Raw genomic sequence first — 24,290 nt, forward strand, 5'->3', positions numbered from 1 at the left:
GGAGAGAGGGTTTAAAAAAGTGCATTATCACGATCAATGCATGCGATTGACACTAGAATTGCTTCCCCAGCTCTGAGATACAAGATAGTGTGACATTGGTGTGCCGCAGAACAAAGGAACATTATTTATGTTTCCCAACCAGCGTGTTCCACCCGAGTTCTCGTAATTGTATTAACTTGCGCACCGTTAGTACGGGTAGATGGGACGCGCATCGCTTACCTGCAAACAGCCACACCAGCCCCGGCGCCCACGGAAGGCCGGCATCTTTTTGTGTGCCTTGTAGTGTTTGTGCAGATTCGTCTGGTGGTAGTGTTGCTGGGCCGTTGGCTGTACGGTGACGGCCGTACCGTTGGCCGGGACCGTGTGTAGCGAACCCGGCACCGTCGGCTGGTAGAAGGCGTCGGCCGTGGCGGTGATGTTGCTGCTGTAGTTACCGGAAGTGCCCTCCGGTGTGGTGGTGCCGCCGCTGCTCGTGACCGCTTCCTTGCATATGTGGGGCAGGCTCCAGCTGCCGAGATCGGGCAGCCGCGTCCGCAACGTGGCCAAATTGATCGGGCACGTCGGGATACCCTGGAAAGATAACAGCGGAGAGTGGTAAAGTGAAATTAGTTGCAACGATGATAACCATTAGCTAGCACGGCGTTCTCTTTGCAAAAAAAACATTTCAAAAGGCGCGTTAAGTTGAGCGAGGACCATCTACCTAAGCACGACACTCCTGGCCGAAAGAGCACACTTTAACGATAACAATTCGCAAGCTGAGGTTTGTCGTTTGCATAATCTTGAAATGAGATGTGTTTCTTTTTGGTTTGTTGCTGGCCTCATCAAACCCGACAATGCTTCGCCAGAGCTTTTCGAATTATGCAGCCATTTAAAGACTGTCGACTGTCAAAAAGCGAGCCAGGGGCTTTTGAACGGACTTAAGCATCCACAAATGTCTGGTAAATCTGCCACTTCCGTCTCGCGAAGTGCCTCCTGCCCCAACGTCCAGAAGGTGAAAACACATTCCATCTCTGCGGTGGTGTGAGGGTGCGCATCGTGCGAATCTGGTACCCAGCCTGCGGTCAAATGGCCCATTAATTATGTGTATGCTTACGCTTACGGGGCCGCGCCGGTACGACCATCACTGAATGGGGACTTGGGCCCCTCGGGGTCTTTCTGGGGGGAGGAACACGTCTTGTTGATCTCTCGTTGAACGTTGGGAGCCAAACCCCACAGGTTTCGGTTCAACCACAGCTTCCACCTAGACAACCCCCTCACTTTCCCCTGGTGGCTTGGTCCGGACTTCATTTTCCATTTTCGGAACCACTTTCGCTGCTCAAAAAGAATCAATCGTTTGACAGTAATTCAGGAATGATGCAAGCGAACCGGCCAAAGGGGACGAGATAATGTGATCGCGAAAAATGTGATGTGAAAAATGACATCGGTGTGTGTTGCTGTTTGTCATTGGAGGTTGTTTTTTTTCGTAGCGCATATCTCCCTAATCCTGCGTGAATCTTAGCAGCTGACCCCAACCAGCCGTTGACCCCTCAAACGGGCTCAAAAAAAAAGGGAAACCTGTCGCGTAACGTCTTTGTGTGTGTGTGTGTGTGAGCATTGAATCGTTGAAGAAAGTGCCTCCCGCAAAGAAAGTGGCTCATTGTTGTGATGTCACGTGGTGCGCGAGTGGCTCGTTGTTGTAAGTCGTTGGGAATGATTTTTTGAATGTGGCGGGTGCTTGGAGCGCTGTCGAAGATCATCGATGAGTCAGCAGTGTTGATGGGTTTTTTTTTGCTTGTAGGTTCACCCGGTTCGGGAACAAATTCATTGTTTCGTTCGTAGCGGATGGGAATTGTCTCCGAAGCAGATGTAATGGGGTTTCGTCTCGTAAGAGTGGGTTTTTTTTTTAGGTTTTCTTGAGAGCATGTGCCCTTTTAAACACGCTTTTGGAAGGTGATGTAACTGTACCAAATGCTGTTCAACATAAGAATAGGCATAGGAGGCAACCGAGCAAAAACAAACAGAACCAATCAGCTGGAATGCGGATAATTGCTTGCGTGATGTTTTATTTAGATAAAAGTCGATTGAATGCTCAATTATGGCTTAATTATAGCTAGCTTAAAAGTAGAGCAAAACTAGTTTAGAGATTGTTATTACGAGTTTATCGTAATATCTTAGTTTTTATTTTGTTGTAGTATTTCATTAACCTCCATAATCAGCTGGAATGCGGACAATTACTTGCGAAATGTTTTATTTAGATAAAAACCACTTTAACATTCAATTATGGCTTAATTATAGCACGCTTAAAAGTAGGGCAAACTTTAGGAATTATTATTTAGAATTTATCGTAATATCTTAATTTTTATTTTACTATATTATTTAATTAAGCCCCAGATGTAAGTTATGCCAAACGCTGTTATTGGACCTAACCGTTCTTACATCATCGCGAACCTAGTATTAATCTTCATACGTCAAAACTCATGCACCGTCCTAGCCAATTATCATCCAATCGTTTAGTGGTAGCCAAATGGAAACACCTGTCAAACGGTTAAATGGACATAGTTCCCTAATGGGCTTCGCTCATTACCCTGCCAACTTTGTGTTGACGCCGGTGCTCAACAATGTCGGCACTCCTGATAACAGGCTCCTTAAGCCCGCCAGGAGAGTTGGGGGGTATATTTTGCATATAAAGCCTTCACACAACTACAGCCTGCGGACCTAAGGCGCAGTCTACAGTCTATCCAATTATGGCCATAAAATGTGTGACGTTTTGTTTCAGAAATCAGAGCACAGCACCGTTGCGTAGCGGCTGAATAAGGAAACCATTAGCCGGTACGGGTACGATCGTTTGCGAGTAGATCTCCTGGAAAGTGGGGACGGTTCCTTCGGCTACCGACCGGGGGAGGTAAGAATGCATCATTAAACATGCCGCTAACCTGTAGTGGATCGCACATGATCACCTCCACGGGGTAAGGTCGTACGGTGGATGTGTATCGCTACTTCATCTCGACCGATCGGTACCTGATGTCCTTAGTGAAAGATTCTTCCGACTGTTTGATGCTGTGCAGTGCGCCGTGGCACACCTCTTAAACTGCTGGCCATCCTTCACATGATTGAAAAGGCACAATGTATCTCTATCGCACGATTGAGTACTCACCATTGACCTTCGTTTGGCACCACGTCCAACCGGGTCCTATTCTGCACCAACACAACTATGTCGCGTGGAACTTTCCTGGTCGCGAGCGCGCGTGACCCTTCACGTGACGCATTGGAATGCAGCTGGTTCGAGTGTACGGAGTGTACCGGCAGTTAGTGACAGTTTGTCACCCTGGCGAAAGGGCACCCCTGGTGATGACCTGGTTGCCTATATAAACATGGGCCAAAGATTCCTGGTCTTGGGGGCAAACAATCGCCAAACCATTGGTGCATGTGTGCTCGTTTTGTTTTCGGATTGGGGAAAGTCCGGAAAAACAAACCCACTGCTGGATGCTGGTGGACGCTGTCTAGGGCACCTGTGCACAAAGTCAAGGTGTAGTATTATCTGCTGCAGGTTGCGTTGGACTAAACGGGGGGTTTAGGAAAGTGGTTGTTTTGTTGTTGTTTGAGTAAACAGCAGCTACAGATACGCGGGTCGGGATGCTCTCCCACGGATCGGGAGTGATGATGAAGTGCAGAGAGTGTTCGCGCAGGGTAATTGTTTGGTGGGGAGTTTATTTGGCTACCGTTATCTTGGTGGTGGAACGGGCTAAACAAATCTGTTTTCAATGCGGTACTATTTTGCGCCGTGAAGCGTTGTTCGGTATCGGAAGGGTCCAGGGAGGGATGCTCTACCAACAAGTTCAAGTTTTACTGCGAGTCGTAAAGATAATAGGATGTAAGACTGGGTTGTTTTGTAGATAAGCTGACATTAAAAGAACGTCACATGGACGATGGTCGTGATTCTGAGCTACAGTTGCTTCAAAATCACGGACGTATCGCTGGACTTGAATTGTCTCACGAGAACTTCATACGCGCGTGTTTAGATCGTACCGACTTCGTTTAAAGTGAGCCATTAACTTAACTAAACATTATTTGTAACAACGAATTATTGACTAATGACTTGTTTTCTTATTCAAAACCTAATTCCTCGACACATACCGCTAACAGGCAGCCAGGCAGCCTGTTTCGCTTCAGATCACAACTTTCACTGCTTGACCAGAAATCGCTTTGCGGACAGGTTTGCAGACAAACACACAAAACCTATGATTAAAACCAATAAATTTAATCGGGGTCGGGCTCGTCTCGGGATGCTTGGCCCCCGAGTGTGCCTAAGAAGTTCACCGTTTTAGTTTGTGTGTTAATCATAAAAAAGCCTAACCACCGGCCTGCTGACCTCATGCAGTCTTGCAGGTTCGCTGCGTATGCTGATGAGGTAATGCACCCCCCCCCCCCGAACCTGGCACCTGTCCTGTCCACCAAGTGTGTGTGTGTGATAGGCCTAACGCTGGGCGTACGCCACGCATCGGCCACTTCCTTCTCCCCTTATTCGGGGCGCGAATCAAAGGCCTAACAAATTGTGCCACTCCTTCGATGAGTGTGCGACTTTTTGCAAAATTAGCACTTTCCATTTCAATTTGCCTACCACGGTGGCACGGCCACTCGCCCCTATCGTTCGACGTTCAACGTTGTTTTCTGTAAAGGGCCCGCTATACGTTCTGACGGCTTGTGTGAAAGCGAAAGTAATCTGCTACCAACAGAAGGTGTATTGATTTAACCTTTCTCGGCCGCATGCTGGAAAGTGTGTACTGTGCAATCGTGCGCGCGCGCGTGGGCGACCAAACAAAGCACTCGCTTCAATGGCAATCATTCACACCATACCGGTGATGACGTGCTTGTTGACCTTTTCCGGGGGTGGAATTTTTCAATGCGCGAAGTAATTTCCGTCAACGAGTGAAAGATGAAACGATACACTCGAAAGATCGGAAAATTGGCCAAAAAAGTATGTGTGTGTGTGTGTGTGGGAAATTGACTGGAAGGTGAAAATGAAGGTGGGAAAGTTTCACCCCAAAAATTATGCGCTCATCATCACCAGATGTGGCCGGTGTAACCTTGGCCGTGAATTGTGCGTTAGGTGATGAGGATGTTACGCCGCCAAGACGCACAGATGCGAAACGATTTAGAGGAAATGCATTTACACTGGCGGAAAGCAACGATATGGTTTTGAGAAGGACATCTGGTTAGTTTTTGGCCTTTCTTGTTACTTACTGATGGCTTGGCTAATTGTGGAAATTATAAGAATTTCTCTACTTGAAACGAATTAAGCATCAATATCTTCCGAAGGTCTAGTTGAAAGGTCCAATAGGAACTAAAGTCCCTGTTTACGCAATCAATTAGCGACAATAGGTCATTACACCATACCGAGGCATTAAACACTGTCCGGCTATTGCACGGTCAGCAGGAAGCTATTTTATACCACATTTCCCGTTCCTTTCTTCCTGCCCGATAGACACCCTTCGGTGGATGCGTTTACTATCGGTGAGAGTGGTACTACCGTAAACGGTACCGGCGCTTGCTGTACCCGCACTCAGCAAACCACTACCACGGATCTGTGGATAAAATCGATTAATCGACGGGGCCTGAGGCTTGCCGAGAGTGATCAAAACCGTTTTCCACCTTTATCACACAACACGCTCGGCGACTCGCGAGACAGACTCTCTGGGTGCAGGTGCACTGAAACGCTGAACCAAACCCCGAATTCTTCTGCTTCTGTCGCCGCGCGTAATAGAGCCAATTAAATGCATCGCTAACAAGTGTGGTGCTGTTAGTTTGCTGAAAAGGGTGCCAACATAGCAAAAGCGTGACCAGCAGCAGCCGCCGATGACGACAGTGGCGACTAACCTGCCCGCAAAAGCTACTTTTCTGGTTGTCCGGCGAGTAATATGTTCCATGGCCTGTGAGCGTATGCTAAGTGCAGTGTGTCCAGAGCTTGATCTGGCGCCGGAAGCTAATTTTGCTTCAAACTGGTACTCTACAATCATGGCAGCTTGTGGTTCGCGGGTGCGTTAATGTGTTGCGTGCTCGAGGAATCGTGTTGGTTTCGAAGTTGAAAAACGGAGTCGGAACCCGAGCAGATCCCGAAAGGTCAGTTACGTTGCACGATCATTTATTGTGCTCAGGAAAAATGAATTTCTATTACGCTCGGTGCTTGTAAAGCTTCGAGTTCGTCTATTCCCCTCAGACTCTAGAGGACAATGTCAATGAGGACAATGTGACAGTAAAAAATGGTCGAGTTTTCTATAATATTGGACTCTTTCAAGACAGATGGTTGAAATTAATGTTAAGATAATTCGAAAGGAATCATTTTGATATATTTCTAATCGCGAATTATTGGAAGGCATTTCTTGAAAGCGTTATTTTAGTAATTTCAAAAGTCATTAAGTCTTTTTTGTGGCTTAATGTAGCTTGTGTGATCATACCTGTCATCTAATGGCTTACCAGACTTATCGATATCACGTAGTTGGATAGTCAGACCTCACTGCGAGGGAAAGCATTCGACGGGATTTGAATCCAGGTCTTGGTTTGGTAAAGACTGTCAACGTCATCGTCTCTACCTCTGGCTCGCTCCCCATTGTTAAGGATAGATCACAAGATCCAATGTGACTTGGTTGAGATGTTCTCGAGACGACTGACTGGGGTCTATGATGACCTATGCCAGTTTGTATATAAACTGTGTCGCTTGGTGGCTAAAATGCTCTTAGCTCTCCATACAAACTGATAGCTAAAACGAGCCTGCGCGATAAACGTCGTGCAAGAACCCCAACATTGTTCAAAAATAGTATGTATCGGTTTTTTATTAAGCATCTTCCGGCTAAGTTTCAATTGCTCGACTGTTGGACAGAAGCAAGCGAGTAAAATTTTCAGATGGTTCAGGCCTAGGTCATCATAGGCCCCACTAATGTCTTATCTTTTTCTTCTTCTTTTTCCTTGGCACTATAACCTCGAGAGGTCTCGGCCTGCCATTTCTGGCTTTCTGTGACTTGATTTTACCCGTAGCAAAGTAGTCAGCCCTGTGTACGGGGAAGGTGGTCTGGATGGGATTTGAATGCCGGTCCTGCCATGTGAAGGCCGTTATCGCCTCTGCCATAACCTGTTCCTTGCATGTTGCTATAAAATTCAAACCAAAACTAATCATAATTATACATGAAAAGACCCAGTAATAATTTCATTCTAATTTCTAACATAAACTTCCCGGAATATTATCTTCAAATTTCAACATTGAATGTAACCGTTTTTTGTGTTTCGAATAGCGAATATTTCTTCTTCAAATAAATTGAATACAAAAAAAAACCCATTCCAAATCTAAACTAAATATGCATTCAACTAATTCTCACGTCTTAATGCGACCGAATGAGTTTTTGCCAAAGGTAGTTGTAATCGTTAACGAAAGTGTGGACACCTTGCACACCCTCGCTCAGCACACTCCAGGCACACTGGCCGCTGGGTTTGATTGGACCCGAGGGCGAGCTATTTCCGCCCTTTATAAGCTCGTTCGTCGCCAGGAGAAAGAAAGAAAAAACACCTAAATGGTATAAATACGCAGCACAGAGCCATTTAACGCGACGTGTGAAATTAATTTTTTGACATTTCCTACCACGTTTCCCCTAGCCCTCGTCACTCGTGGCACCTTGTGGGTGGATTTGGAAAGCGGAAAATATCACGCTTATTCCGCGCGGTGGTTACGTAAACAAATCGCCGCCCAACAGGGTAAAGCATTTTTGCGCCTTCGCAATTTCTTTATCTGTTGCTGCTGCTGCTGGAATGCGGCACCGGAATGGATTTCGTTAATGAATGCATGGGGGGCTTTTTTATCGGTATCGGCACACGCAAATTATGTTTTTGTTGTTTATTTTTCCAATACGAGACAATTTATTGTATTATAAGAAATAATTTATTCACACAGTTTAGGGTCGATCTCGCTACGCTCACCGATTGATTGAGCATTGGATCAAACTGAAATTTCTCTTCCAAACAGTCTTCATCATCCCTTTCGACCAGGGGAGAAGAAAAAAAGTGAAATGCACCCAAGGCACCGGCCGAAACCACCACGTGTAAACAGACCGGTGTGAAATTTCCCAATACGTTTCTCACAATAGACCAGCAAGAGGGAAGCGAACCGATCGTTGTTTCGTTGCGCACGCCGTACTATGTTTAGCCCCCAACAGCATAACAACCCATTAGCATGTGATCTTACGATCGTGGATCGCAATCGATTGCTGATGCCGAAGAAGTCGGTGAAGAAAAACAAACAGGTGATGCAGTTCTTCTTTCACCATCCATCCAGCCAGTTCGTTGGGAATGGGTGGTTGGTTTAATTCTCACTTGTTTGCCAAACTGGAACTGGCATGGACCCGCGTTTCCGAACGGTGCTGCTGGCTACGGAGACGATCTGCTATTGCTGACCAATTAAGAGCATCGAACGGTGAAATTAATGTTAAACATTGGCATACGATTCCGGCGATGGGCAAACCGAAAGTGGGGAAGGGATTTTTTGGGGGATTTTTCTCTCTCAACGATCTTCGTTCCGCAACAACACAGAAGCTTCGTTGTTTCGTTTGAACTCTAGAATAGGGTCGGTGAGGTAAATGCGATAATCGGATCGGATTTTTGGTGCCCGAACCGTTTTGTACACAATCGAGGGGGGAAAACACAGTGGATCAACAAAAGCAGTGTGGAGATGGTGGTGATGGTTTGGTTTTGCGCAAATTTACACATAATGGTGATGACGAGCGGAAAACTAGACTCTCCTACTGTTCTGCACCAAATGGTCGAGGGCGTGAGAATGAAGCATGGGGTTGTTCTTCGGTATCTCTCTCTCTAAACTGGATCAGTAGCGAAAGAGGGTCGAGATTCGAAAACAAATAAAATAATAAATTTTCGAACGAAGAAGCACCATCGCTTACAAGAAGCAGTTCCTTTGGACAACAAACCATTTCGACATTGAATTGAAAACTCACAGCTTTGGCCTAGATTAGTATTGTAAGCTTGCTAACAATGCGACGATAATGAACGGATGTTTTGTGATTTGAACAATATCTTTAACATAAATGGGGGAGTGTGCTCAATTTTATTTTGCTGCTTAAATTGCTAAGACTAAACTCAAGACCTACTGCAAGCTAAGCAGACGTATCGTTGCACATAGAACATTTTTGTTTTGAGATATCTCTCACGATATTTTCATTTTAATTCTCTGCTCAATGTCGTTTAGTAAGCGCAAAATGCAGCCTGAGTTCAGCCAACGAGCTCTTATTGCTGGAGGCTAGAAAATATGATGCAATGCGATTCACTGATTCATTGCAGGTTCGGTAAAGGCGGGAATCAAGAAACAATTTGTAAATTAATTGAGCCTCTATTACCACCAACAGTGCCTTAATGAAGAAGCATCGAGAAGATGCATTCCTTCATTGCATTGCAAGCAAATGAATATTAATGTGCCGAAGATGAACTGAAGTGAGGCTTGATTTCTTACGATTTGTGCTCGTATTCCGGGAAGTGGCTACAGCAGCGGGTGGTCTTTGGAATTCTCTTTGAAATATGATGCTCTAAAATAGATTTCGTAAAATCGCTTTTAAGATTACGGAGTCAAAAGGTCTAAAGACGTATATGCTGTAATACTATCCTGGAAGATGGGCAAATTCAGAAGATTTGGTTCAACAATCGTCAAAAAAGTCTCCAACAGGGACTGCAATAGAAGATTTATTCGTTCCTAGAGTTCTATCGCTGATCGAAGAAGATAGAAAAATTGAGGTAATTCCTGATGAAAGATTACAACTCCATCGAGCCTTGCGACATCTTCTAACTTCTAGACTATGTTTTTCAGAATCTAGCCAGGGACAGATTCCGACCGCCCAACAATGTTGTAGGACACTTCTAATTCAGAAGCAACTTACGCGGAATCTAAGCCTCGCAGTTATATCATTCGTTATGAAGTCTTGGATGCCAAGGAGCATCCGTGTAATCAGTTAAAAACATTCTTGGCCAGATAAACGTTTGCCTTGTCTGAACTGATATTTGCGAAGATCAGCAGCGACCCTTTTAAATGTTTGACCAAACCTCTAGTAGAGGACTTCATCCAATATTTATTGTGTTTCAAAAATAATCTTAAATGCTGATTTTTGATGAATGGCAGACACACCTTGTTGAGGCAATAGAACCAAAGAAGAACATCTGTAAATTTGGTCCAACTATCGTCAAAATAGTCGAGAGGCTTTGATAGTGGATTTGCTGGCTCTATTAGTTGTATCCCTGATTCAAGAAGTAGTACCTTCCAGATGAAAGATAAAATCTGTATCGATCTTTGCAACATCTTCTCACTTCTGGACTATTCTTTTCAGAATCTAATCAGACTTCTAATGTAACAAAGGCTTACAAGGGACCTAGGACTTTTACCTCATAGGTACTATATCGTTACGAGTTAACCAAGAATAACCTTAACTTTTGGGGCGTTCCGGTGGCAGCGGCGATTAAGGCGCCGGTCTTCACATGGCAGGATCGGGATTTAAATCCCATCCCGACCGCCTCCCCCTACGCAGTGCTGACTACTTTGCTACGGCTTTCGAGGTATTAGTAAAGATCGAGCAGGCCTCTCCTCTTGAAGTTTTAGTACCAAGAAAGAATAAGAAGTAGAACCTTAATCAAGGGATGTGCTGGGCATGGTAAATATCATCGTGTGCAACTCGCAAACTTTGATTTTTAATACAGTCCTAGCCAAACCTTCATGTAAAATACAGTAAAGCCGCTCAGGATCGCGTTGTACTATTTTTGTAGAATTCTTCTCGGCCGTAGAGTTCTATAAAAAAATCCTTTCAGTTAACTACTGTAGTTTTATTTTCATCGCCATCCAAAATCCAACTTTAAATTTCCAACGTTATTTATTTCCACTTCTAAAATCTCTCCCGCCCGTGTGTTACACACCAGTTGACCTGCTTTATTTTCGGTTGTTTTACAGCCGAATAATAAAATGCCCTGCTGTGCAATCGGCGCAGCGTACACATCCCGAGTCTACTTTTACCCCGATCGTAAACCCAGGAGCTCTCCCCATAAGTAGAACGTCCCACACGGTTCCACGGGCGAGAGTAAATTGATCGATCGGGGGAGATACGTACGGCTGCACTGTTTAGGCGAAAGTTGCCATCACTGTTTAAGGGCACAACGCGTTTGGTTTGGTTGTGTTGTTTTTGGGCTCCCTGCAAACCCTATTTGTTTCAATTTCCCGATGTTGATAGTGTTTTCACCCAGGCGTCGAGAACAATTACTTTCACTCTTGTACCGGGCGGGCGCGCGCGCTCACGTACGCGATGAGGTGCAGCCGTACGTAAACCAGGATCCCTTTTTTGGAGCGGATTATTCGTCGTGCGTGCGTGCGACTTGCAGCCAGTGCGGAAAGTTCAATTCCGTACCGTTCCGGGACGGTTCGGTGGGCTGAAGATGGTATGGTATGCAAATATATTGCGCACGTGTTCTGAGTGTCTAAGCAATGTTTGCTGTCCTGTTAGGTTAACCGGATCCAAACCGGGGCTCGGTCGGTCATTGGCAGTGGGTGTTATTGTGGGTCAGTGTAATAAAAAAAAAACAATCGTACCAGGTTCGATTGACACGAGCCATCTCTTCATCGGAAAACACTCGAACGCGACTTTTGAATTGTTTTCGCTCCCCTGAAACACCTCACAGTTCTTCGATGGGCTGCGTATAGAAGGGGTGTTGCAGCTCGTAACCATTCATTTGGCTAACCATACTAACGGTTGTAATGAAGATGAAGCTGCAGTAATTAAGACGCTCGGTTGTTGTGGCAGTCATGGGGGGGACGATTAGACGATTAATTGAAATGGGTGCCCAGCGCCCTTCGGTACAGTCTGGGCGGCAATGGAAAGGGTTGGCTTTCTAATTTTCGGTTTGCATAAACATCGGTGAGCGTAACAGTGATGATATCGAAATGCTTAACGATTGTATTATACGTGGGCCTGTGTGGGTGATTATATTTTATTACCAACAAACTGCAGGATAATTTCGATTGTTTCAACATAATGCAGATGGGTTGTTCTGAAGGCTTTATGGTAGACTTTGCGCTTGTAGCTTCTCGGGGTTTTTGTCCATAAAGCTCTCGCTAGTTTATTACCAATGTTTGTCGTTGGCCTTTTTTGCCTTTTGCTCGTCCGCTACTTAGCTCTGTCATGTTTAATCGTCCTCAAGGAACGACATCATATGGCCCGTCACGCAATGGTACATAAATCACTGTCTCAGCACACCGTTCTTGTTTGTGCGCCTACGTAAGCGGTAGTCCTTTTACTTCCTTCTGTTGCTTACCAAGAACACGTGTACTCGGTAAATTTGCCGTACACAAATTATTATTAAAGAGCTTTTACATGAAACGCTTCACTAGCTGCCTTCTGAAAGGGTCCAACGATCGAATGGAAGGGAAAAATCATTTCAATGTAGCACAGAGTATGAAGGCCACTACTTTAGTACAAGAATTCCGCAACGTTTTCCTTCATTTCAATATGTGCGATCCGTTAGCTCATGTGTGAAATAATAGTAGAACGACAAAAATGCTACTCTTTTTGGGTCAAGTCATGCCGATTGGTCGACAGAAGTGGATAATGTGTTGAACAAAACTAAAGCGGTTCGTTGCCAACCACTCGCTGAAGTCGTTTGTTAGCGAACGACTTGCAAGCGCTAGAGAAATGCTGCCGCTCCAGGATCATTACCGACACCGGGTTATGGGGAAGCATAAAGGCTGAGAATAGTTTCTCTGATGTTGTAATGTTTACCGATACATTTTCCCCTTCCCTTAAGCTTGTGTGTAATTATTTAGCTACAGGTGAAACGTTCAAAGTCGACCTAAACGATGGGTAATTTTTGGTCTATTGTAAGATATTATGTGACCGGTGGCGCTTAGCTTGGGAGTCCTCAAGGGGTAATTTGGTGCTAGGGAATCTTGAACACCTTAACACACTCACACACAGAGAGGGCATGATGTAACGTTTGCTAAACCCATCCATGTCGCGGTAATGGTTGGTGGCATTGATTGGGTGATCCGTTGAAAAATGCCGGCAAAATGTGTCCAAAAATGTCTAAACCATGTGAAGGAACGGTAAAAAGAAAGCGTTACTTATTGTGTGGTGTCGTCATAATTTGAATATGTGCAAAAAAAAAAACCCCGCGTCGCGAGTCCATTACCATCGACCGGCCAGAAAGGTGCTCACATTAACAGTGTTAGCGAAACTGATAGACACTTGCAGCTGCAATGTTTGCCCCTTGCTGCTGGCCGTCGCTCAGCGTTTTGTTGCAAATGTGCAGGTGCCTTCTGGGGTAGTAATTAAATGGACGAAAAATTGCAAACATTTTGCGCGGTTATGGGTTCAGGTGTGTATTTGTTTCGATGCTTTTCACTCGCTTTTAATAACAAGGTAGAGAGAAAGAGTGTGGTGGTATGTAACAAGGTTGCCACATGTGTGGGAGTGTGAATCGAGTTTTCTGGGTTTTACTTTTCATCAATTTGTTTTCATTTGCGCTATTTACAAAACGAAAATGATATTAAGTGTTCAGTGTTGCATTTTAATTACGGCGGGATGTTGCAGTCTAGGTTATTCATTTTTTTCTACAGTGATGGACAAAACAATAACACCATCGAATCATTGCATTAGGCTGGTGGCAGAGCTCTGTCGTAAGGGGCTATTTGCAAAAATTTACGAACAATTTTTTTTTATTTCATCGTACGACGGAAATTTGAAGTCTTGGTCATCTAGAACATATGGCCGTTAGATGCTGGTCCTTAAATAATTTTAAGAGGTAGTTGAGGCAGTGCGTTGCATTCTCATGCCAGGGAAGTAACTTTGCAAGGCCCAGGAAGCTGAATTTCCTAGTCGTACACAAGAAGAATAAAAAGCGTTGGCCATCTGTCAAATCCCATACAAAATTTGACAGAACTTCAAATGTCAAATCCCATACAAAATTTGACAGGATGAAAAAAAGACGATGAAGCTGTACACTAGCTACAAGGGTTACAATGAAAATCTTGAAAAAAGTGACAGAAATTGGCCAAAAATAACACATCTTTAATGATAATCGAGATATTCTGTGTTTAAGCAAAAAAAAAAAAAATGAATCAAGCAATGGTCATTGCACACAATCTTTTGTTTAAGTATTTAATTTTATGTGAGTTTTAATTTGTTGCCTTGAGTATTTTGGCAACGTTCGCTTCTGTAAACTATAAAGTAAAAGTCAGGAATATCCTCGTTTTCACACGATTTTTAATGATAAGAATTAAATTTAATTCAATACAATTCATTTAAATTTAATCAATATATACAACCTAACTAAATTGGGTGGTCATACTTTTTTGTCCATTACTGTATATCTATTTTTATTTTTTTTTATTTTCTATGACCTTAGGAACACCATGACCATTGCTTTTAAGCTTCTATTTAGAAACATAATTTCAGCGCATTTACACTACTATTATCCATCTCGTTCATCAATAACCTTTCTTGCATAACCTTTTTCATCGCACTGTCGCAATATGTAGATGTTTGTTGATTGTAGATAATATGCTCTTCAAGGATTATTGGGTCTACGACAAAAAGAAGCACGAAAGAAAAAACGACATTGAATCAATGTCTCTTAATGAACCTCAATCAACGAGCGTTCGGTTCGGTGCTGAAATTGCACTTTATTTATGCGGCACTAAATCTGTCAATTTGCAAAAAAAAACAGCCCACTCGGTGTAACGTATCGCTGTGTATCATCTTCACGGCATCAGATCGTCGGTCCAAGAACCGTTTCTCCCCACCAATCACCTTCAAACGGCGTCGCGGCGGACGTTGGTGGTACATCAGTCGAGCGTTTCAAGGCATATCGTACCTAATCGGATCAGTGCCAGCGGCCAGGATCAGTTGAACGAACTTTCCATCCAAATGACCATGATGACAATGCATCGGCAGTAACGAATAATTGCATTCGCTTGAGTGAATGCTTATTCCGGCTCGATTGGATACCCTCACCTTACTGCAGATGCTTCACAGAGCAAAGGGGGTGTAGTAAAAAGCGCCTAAACCACAACCGTGCATAGATGCAAATCCCTGGCAAGAGGGCGTATGCGCTCGGTCCATCTTTCAGACGGCCAAACACGGCAAGAAATAAGTTGTGATCTTCACTTTGCAGCGACAGAAACGGAGGAAAAACAACCATCAATCACCAGCAGCAGCCTTCGAAACATCGGGTGGGAAATGATGATGATGACCTCTAGCGGTTTGGTATGTAGATGTAGGAAAGCTTTTTTTTCCCCCCACATCCTCTCCAGCAAACCACCTGCTGCTGGTGCGGCAGGCCCCTATTCCCACATCCTTAGTTTCTAGTGCTGCAAAGTCTGCAATGTGATCGGGATCGGGTTTGGAGAGAAGCACGAGAGAGAAGTGATGAATGGTTCGTTTTCCATGCGCGTCAGTCCCGTTGGCGGCACCGGGCAAAAGAAATGGCTTAACATGACGTCAACAGCCGTTTGGCCTTTGGCGGCATATACGCTTGATTGAGCTTCAACACCAACAACGAGACATGGGTAAAGTGCGCCTGGTGCAGCGTTTTCTTTTGCAGCGCCTCCAGACTTCAAATTGAGTTGATCGCGAGGCTTTGGGAGCAATGTGTGAATATCAAGTCAAAAGGTATTCTTTTGTATTGCAATTGTATCCTTGCATTCTATACTATTTATACGAAACATTTGCACACACACACATTATATTTTGCGTCAAATTTCTAACGCACACAATAAATCGTTTGCGTGTCTCTTCCGTCTCACTGTGTGCGCTCTCGCAACGCAACACGTCGCGGTTGTGTGTCCGCTTTCCGGGCGTTCCGAGCGCCGTGCCATAAATTTTAAACGCAGCAATTAATTAAGGTAATAATTAATTTAACTAATCTTTTCGGAGAGCCTCCATTCGACATCCTTGGTGCGTTTCTGGTAGCTTCCCGGTACCACCTTCCAAAGAGCGTTCGTGAACCGTTCGGGTAGGTTCTATAAACTTTTACTTTCTCTCACCAAACACCGAATGCCCTACGGGGGCTTTTTGAGAGCTGAAAAGCTGGTCGTCTAGCCTGCAGCTGTTTACATTTCAGCTCGGTTTGTGTCGCCCCCCCCCCACCCCCGTAAAACAAAAACACCTGTCCCTTTGCTGGGAAGAGTTGAGCGAGTTTTATGGTATCTTGTTCACAGATGCCAAAGGTTTTGTTTGTTTCGCTGTTTGGCTCGTTCTTGGTTGACAGTTAGTATAAATCGCTAATAGAAATGTGACATAATTCGGCGGAAATGGTTTTAAGTTTTTTGTAAAAAAGGTTGATACACTATACGAATGTTTAAATATAATTTAAATAATAATTTACGAGAAGTCATTCTGCCTCCAGCTTCCGTGGCGATTAGACGTGTTTCGCTGTGGAGCGCCAAAAGGATCATTTGCGTACGGCAGATAGTGGTCATTGTCCTCGTGTGCGATTGCGTAATCAACGTGATTACCCGTATCGCACTAATCGGTGTCTCCGCCTTTCTCCGGCTTTCGCTCGGAGTTTGTGTTTATCGATCGTGTGGCGCCTAGCCCCGATCAACGTGTGTTCTTAGTGTTGTGAGTGTGTGTATCTGCCGATCGTTGCGATAAGCAAGCGTATCGACGCTGCATCGTCGCATCGATCGTGAACTGTCTTGTGTTTGTGTGAGTGTGTGTGCTCGTGCGCGCGAGTTTGCTTATCGTGTATATCGGTAAGTTTGTCTTCCCCTACTTCCCCCGTTGTCTCCGGTCCTGTCATGGGGACCGACTTATCGGATTCGGAGAGGGAGATAGAGCCGAATGTGAAGCGTAAGCCTGGTCGCCCTAAGGCCGCTCCTGCCAATAAAAAAGTGGCACTAGAAGAGAGACCTTCTACCTCGAAGGCATTGTGTAGTGCCCCGCTGGCAAATAGTTTTTGTACCCCGCTGGCGAAAAATGATGATCAGCCATCTGAGCATCGAGCGCGTGCTTACCCGGTGTCGTGGGAGGGTAAGCCGCTAGTGTATTTTATGCCACGCACTAAACAGCTCGACGTGAGGACGATCGCGGCATCGTTATTTAAAAAGTACCCGGGCGTAGCCGATGTGTTTCGGAGGCGCCCTAATAAGATCAGGGTCACCGCAAAGGACCGGGCTCAAGCCAATGTAATTGCGGCTGATCCAGATTATACGGAGCACTACCGGGTTTACATCCCTGGTAGTCTGGTTGAAGTGACCGGCGTGATTGAGGATTTTGATTACCCGGAGGAGGAAATTTTGAACTTTGGGGTGGGAGCTTTTCTCGCACCAGATACCCCAAAGGTAAAAGTTCTTGAGGTGAAAAAGCTTTTTAAGCTAGACCCATCAACAAAGGACGAAAAAAAATATATTCCGACCTCCTCTCTCCGGATCACGTTTGAGGGAACGGTACTTCCGCAGGCCCTCATCCTAGAAGGCCTCCGGATACCCATCAACCGGCCATACGTGCCAAGGGTGGCCACCTGTTCGAAGTGCAGCCGGATTGGACATGCTGATCCGTTCTGCACTCGCAAGATTTGCTGCGGAAAATGCAGAGGGGCTCACGCTACCGAGGAGTGCAAAGCCCCATCCCAAAAATGTTCGCATTGTCGGGAGGAGTGGCATGAGGTTGCATTGTGCCCAGTGTACCGGAAACTGCAAAGGGAGCAGACCAAAACGGTAGCCGAGCGGGCACGCGGCTCATACAGCGATGCTCTAAAGGGAGCAAACGCATCGAACCCCTTTGCAGTGCTGGATAACACGGCTGCAAATGGCGAGACCAATCCGACTGCACTGGAACAGGTGCCACCGAGATCGGTAAAAGCACTGAGAGTACCTTATAAAAAGGTACAACGGAAGGTCTTAAAGACGAAAAATAAACCATTGGCACCACAGCGCCTCGCTAAAGTTTCTCCTCCCGTCCCAAAACGTGACGCTGATCCCAAAACTCCCGCCCCCCAAATTGCCAGGAAGCAGCCCAAGAAGAAGCGATCACCTCGGGCCGAAGTTCCTTTGGAAAACCTAGCTTTTCCAACTGAGCCCAAGGGCTTCCCGAGGATCCCTACACCGTCCCTTTCCGAGATCCTAGAATCCCTCCTCTTGACCCTTAACCTCCCGCAGCATCTGCATATGATCGCAACTTGGGCCCTTCCTTTCCTGAAGGGGATGATCAAACAGTGGCTGGCTCAATGGCCATGCTTAAGTATGATGGTCCGTTTGGATGATTAATGGCTCCTACGGCTACTATCATACAGTGGAACTGTAGGAGTTTACTTGGCAAGCTAAACTCCTTTAAAGCGTTAGTGGGCGAACACAACTGCGATGTGTTTGCCCTCTGTGAAACTTGGCTATCGGATGAAATTAAATTAACCTTCCCGGGATATAACATAATCCGTGAAGATCGTGTTACTAGGGGTGGGGGGGTACTGATTGGTGTTCGAAAGAGTCACACTTTCACCAGAATACCCACCCCTAGACAAGAAATGATAGAAACTGTCGCAGTTCAGGCAAAACTGGGCGTTCTTCACGTGACAATTGCATCTATCTATATCCCCCCGATAGCCAATAATGAAAAGGAAAAAATTGAAAAGTTCAAAGAGGATCTTGGAAATTTAGCAGTGGTCTTGCCTGGACCGCTTTTGATCCTGGGAGACTTTAACTCCCATGGAATCGACTGGGGGTGCGAAAAGGATGACATTCGCACTCCTATCATCCGAGATTTCTGCGACAGATTTGGGTTTTCGATTCTCAACTCAGGAGAGGCAACTAGGATGCAGACACCTCAAAGTAGGGCGAGTGCACTGGACCTGTCTCTATGTCCATCAGCAATGGCCCTGGATTTTAGTTGGAAGGTGATCCAGGACCCTATCGGCAGTGACCACTTGCCGATAGAAATTTCCTACATCAAGGGAGGATGTCCAGTAGAAGGAACCCCCGTTAAATGTGACTTAACGAGGAACATCGACTGGACGAGATACGGCGAATTAATAGCCGCTTCGCTTTCACTTGACTTGGAAGATTTGTCTCCTGTCAAGGAGTACGAAAAACTTGTTTCACTCATAAACAAGTGCGCCCTTGAGGCCCAAACAAGGCGCTCCCACCAAGCAAGGACATTTAAAAAACCTCCCACTCCTTGGTGGGACAAGGATTGCCAAGCGGCTTTCACCAAGAAGCGTGAGGCATTTAAAGCCTTCCGGGACACGGGCTCGAGGTCTTTATATGAAAAATATAAAGGACTGGAGAGAACGTGCAAAAACCTGTTGAAGGCGAAGAAAAAGGGTTATTGGCGTAGATACGTCAATAATCTAGACCCTGCCACTTCACTTAATTCGCTTTGGAGAATGGCTAGAAGGATGCGAAACAGCAACAACATCAATGAGAGCGAAAGCTTTTCTGGCGAGTGGCTGTATGAATTTGCCCACAAGCTTTGCCCCGATTTCGTTCCTGCGCAAAGCTTTACACAACATGCGCCTGGTAGTGACCCTAGGATGGATTCACCGTTCACAATGGTAGAGCTATCACTTGCTCTCCTATCAAGCAAAAATTCCTCCCCGGGTCTGGATCAGATTAGTAGCAAATTGCTTCAAAATCTGCCCGACATAGGGAGGAAGCGTCTGTTAAGTATTTTCAACAATATGTTGGAGGTCAACAGCGTCCCGCAAGAGTGGAGAGAAGTGAAAGTTGTCACTATCTTGAAGCCTGGCAAACCGCCATCAAGACACGATTCGTATCGGCCAATATCGTTACTGTCGTGTCTGAGGAAACTCCTTGAAAGGATGATTCTTTTCCGGTTAGAAGAATGGTTGGAATCAAACAACCTTCTCTCAAATACCCAGTTTGGTTTTCGTAAAGCCAGGGGTACTAATGACTGCTTAGCCCTTCTGGTAACAGAAATAGAGCTTGCTCGTGCACGCAAGCAGAACATGGGATCTATTTTCCTGGATATACAGGGGGCATTTGACTCAGTATCACCATACAAGCTGAGTCAAAAATTAGAAAATGTGGGGCTGGGTCCAAAGTTGAACAACTTTCTGTTCAACCTTTTGTCGGAAAAAGCTATGAGTTTCAACAATGGTCATGTGCAACTAAAGCGGACCAGTTTCCATGGACTAGCACAAGGGTCCTGCTTGAGCCCCCTGTTATACAACTTTTATGTTAGCGAAATAGATTCTTGTCTAGCACCAAACTGCAGCATTAGACAATTAGCAGACGACGGCGTCATATCTTTTGCAAGCAAGGACGCCGCCGAAATCCAACTGGCTTTACAAACCACTTTGGACAACCTTGCCGAGTGGTCTGAAAACCTTGGTATCAAGTTCTCTGCAACGAAAACTGAGATGGTAGTCTTTTCTCCTTTCAGCGACACGACGAAAAACAGGGAGAAAAGACTATTTGACCCGAAAATTGATGTCTTTTTGTACGGTGAAAAGATATCAACTACCGACAATTTTCGATACCTTGGTGTTTGGTTCAATTCAAGGCTAAACTGGAGTACACACATCACCCATCTGGTGCAAAAATGCAGTAAAAGAATCAACTTTCTAAGGACAGTCACAGGATTCTGGTGGGGCGCACATCCATCAGACGTCCTGCGACTGTATAAGACAACGGTACTATCCGTGTTGGAGTATGGAAGCATATGCTTCCATTGGGCATCCAACACGCATATCCTCAAACTAGAGAGGCTACAGTATCGTTGTCTTAGACTCGCACTAGGGAGCATGAAATCCACACATAACATGTCCCTAGAAGTGATGACCGGAGTGATGCCGCTAAAACTTCGTTTTGAAATGCTGTCGCTTCGCCTTCTAGTCCGTTCTTCAGTATCAAATCCCTTGATCGAAGAAAATTTTAAAGCACTTCTAGAGACAGGTTCTAAGAGCAAAATCTTGAAGATCTATGAAGATTTTGTTGCCCTACAAGTGCATCCTAGCGCTCCACAGGCATTAAACCGTGCTGCCCTTCCTGAGACCTACAGTTCCCTTTTAACAACAGATTCCTCGTTGCACGAGGAAATAAAGACCATACCGAATGATCTTCGCCCGATGGTAGTTCCGGGCATTTTCAGGGATAAGTATGGCTATTTAGACCAAAGTAGCCAGTATTATACTGATGGATCATCCTCTAAGGAGGGCACCGGCTTCGGCGTTTTTAGTGAGTCCGCCGAAGCATTTTTCAAATTGCGGGAGCCGTGTAGTGTCTACACCGCAGAACTAGCCGCAATCTTGTACGCACTATTGATTATAGCAGCGAGACCTTCGGATCAGTACTTCATCTTTACAGATAGCCTTAGCGCTATTGAAGCACTAAGATCCCCGAAGGCTGTTAAGAGCCAGGATTTCCTTGTCATTAAAATCATAGAATTGCTTGGCTCCATGTTCGACAAGGCGTTCAGGATTTCGCTAATTTGGGTACCTTCTCATTGTGGAATTCCCGGCAACGAGAAGGCAGACTCACTGGCCAAAACAGGCGTCCAACAAGGCGCATTTTACGACCGTCCGATCTCGGCCCGAGAGTTTCTTCGTCTACCACAGCAGCTTTTCCTGTCTCGCTGGCAGAGCATTTGGGAGGCGGATGATCTCGGGCGATTCCTTTTCTCGATCTCTCCGCAAGTGTCCCTGCGGCCTTGGTTCGGTGGGCTCTCTGTAGACCGGGCGTTCATACGCATGATGTCTCGACTTATGTCGAATCATTTCGCGTTGAACGCTCATCTGCAGCGTATAACTCTGGCTCAGACGAAGGTGTGTGGCTGCGGTGACGGATTTCACGATGTGGATCACCTTCTGTGGTCCTGCGTGGAGTTTGAAACCGCAAGACCCTCCTTGTTGGGCGCAGTCGAGGGCATTGGCAGACGACCGGGCACAGAAATTAGAGAAGTGTTGGCGACCAGAGACCTCGCATACATGAGGCTCATCTTTCGATTCGCCAGAGACAACGGTCTTATCCTTTGATTCCACATCCCCATTATCCTACCAAACCATATCCGCCATTCCTTTTTTGTTATTCGTTGTGTTGTCTTTGTCTTAAGTGTTAAGTGTTTTTTTGTAGTGCCACGGGTGATCCGTTGACAAAGCAACAGCATCCGGGGTCAAAGTCGACACTGTCGTAGGAAGGGAGGCAGAATTTTCTGTAACAGTGTTCTTCATCTCTGTCTAGCCTTGATGGGGCGAGCCCGGCGTGGCTGGCGTTGGGTTCGGAGGTGGTCGGCGGGTTCAACCCCGTAATTAGCAGAGACCCTGCTGTTACGGGATGGAACTCGCCGATAGCTTCTGAGTTCGGTGCTGGCTTGATCGAGCTTGGGCTATCACTGCTGGGCAGTTTGAGGAACACTGTACGCAGGCAAATGTTTGTAATGTCCCGATTACTGTTTTCTTTTTGTTTTTGTAACAGTCTAGATCCGCTACACGGAAGGATGTTCCGTTCCACACACCACACTACCACCAACACAGCAACAGAAAGCAATAGACCCGGACCAAATCATCAATATAACCTCCACAATAGACATGAACAACCACACTGCAATCTCCACACACCGACAACCGAGCATGCCCGGGATAAGGCAGAATAACAGGGAGGAAATGCCTTGTTAATATTTGTGAATTTGTAATCGTCAACACATGCGGTGTTGACAATACGGCGTCATGCCGTCATACTGGAATTATAAATAAATAAATAAATAAAAATAAATAATTTACGAGAAGTGTCCGTAGTAAGTTCAGTCATCACAGGATCTTTGTCTTACCTGAAAGTAAAAAGAGAAAAAATAGATTAATTTATGGTTATTTTAATATATTTACTTGTTTAAAAATAGATTGAAAAGAATTTATTTAAGAAAAACCAATTAATTTGTACGGCGGGTTCGTCGCTTTTCGTTGAAGTCTTTTGTAATATTTTTGCTGCAAAGCGAACCTTTGACCTTCCAAAAGCAACAGTTAACGCGCTTGTTTTTTGTCGTTTTTTTTCCACCGATTATGGTGAAATATCAAGTAGAAACATACCAGCTCGATGATAGTATCGAGTGTCGTAGTATCTTTCAATTCAATTTGTCATTTGCCGGTGACCGTTTACGATGACAAACGACGTTGCATCTTCGGCGCGTAGACCGTGGCCTGGCGCTTGCAAGTTACCAACGGGGACAAGCTGTTGGTGATTATTTAATATCACCTGCATAAATCTTTACGCTTTTTTACTCTTTTCTAAGGCTTGTTTTGGATGAGTGAGAGAGAAATGAAAGCCATTGATTCACTATCTACAACCTAGCAGCACTACGCGTGCTTTACAATGCTATATGATTTTCCACGCATCTTCTTTTTTCTCTCGCTCTCACGAACCTCGCTGCGAACGATCGTGCAAAAGCAAAAGGGTCAAAAACAAATCCCACTAACATAGTTTAGCGAGAGCACAGGCGCACCACAGCACAGGGCATGCGCCGGTTTTCCTAGCGGGTGTGCAACGCCAGTTATAAAATAGGAAAAATTGATTAAATTATGCCAGTGGCACGCTTAAATTTGCCACACGAACTCACACGGTCGCGCTTCTTCCCCCTGTCAAGAGCAAGGCCTACCCATGTTCGAATGGGACGGATCGATTTCAGTCCACTTATGAAAAAACGGATCCATCTTTTCACGCCTTGAGATTGGAAGATTTTCCCTCGCCCGGGAGACAAGGGGGGGCAGTAGAGGCTTGTTTAAGCAGTGTCGATGGTTCTGGTTATTGGTCCATCTTTTTCTTTTCTTACCACCAGCAAGACCGGCTCATCGCAAACGGTGGTGCGTGTTTGCGTGCCTGTCGATGCCGTAATTGCCGCTGTTTCGCTGCCTGCCTGCCTGCCTGCCTTGGTGGCTATTAATTTCATCATGTTTTCGGGTACAAGATCACGCGGCTCGAATGCTCGATCGCGTAAGCGCAAACGTGTCCATGCATTTCCTACAGGCCCTGCGAAGAGATGCGCGATCACACTAAGGGGATTTCGGGGTTGGAAAACAGTATGAAAGAGCGCCTTGGGGTGCGGAAGACGAACCACCACGCAAAAGTGTGTCACAAGTGCTGTAAAGCTTAACATTCCTCTGGTTGGTTGATAGGGACGTGTGAGCGGTTCGCGTGAGCAGTAAGATAAATCCATCCCGATCCTCGGAAATCAAGCACGCCGGAGGATTCGACCGGGTTCGGCGTCGATTTTGAATCCCGATGAAAATTGTTGCCGAAAAGCGGAGAGTGAAAAATGAGGATCGTACGCGGGAGGATAATAATTTAT

The 24,290-nt window shown here is 45.4% G+C and overlaps 1 protein-coding gene across 7 annotated transcripts in view; it reads right to left on the minus strand.

Moving 5' to 3' along the window:
• Positions 1 to 24,290, minus strand: part of LOC118502758 (disheveled-associated activator of morphogenesis 1) — a 94,270-nt gene that overhangs the window by 11,585 nt on the left and 58,395 nt on the right. For all 7 annotated transcript variants that reach the window (XM_036035333.1, XM_036035334.1, XM_036035336.1 and 4 more), the window contains one exon: positions 220 to 570. In XM_036035333.1, the coding sequence (XP_035891226.1) occupies positions 220 to 264 (45 nt within the window). In that variant the 5' untranslated portion in view covers positions 265 to 570. The remainder of the gene's footprint in view (positions 1 to 219; positions 571 to 24,290) is intronic.

Source organism: Anopheles stephensi, chromosome 2 (genome assembly GCF_013141755.1).
Source record: "Anopheles stephensi strain Indian chromosome 2, UCI_ANSTEP_V1.0, whole genome shotgun sequence".
Taxonomy (NCBI): domain Eukaryota; kingdom Metazoa; phylum Arthropoda; class Insecta; order Diptera; family Culicidae; genus Anopheles; species Anopheles stephensi.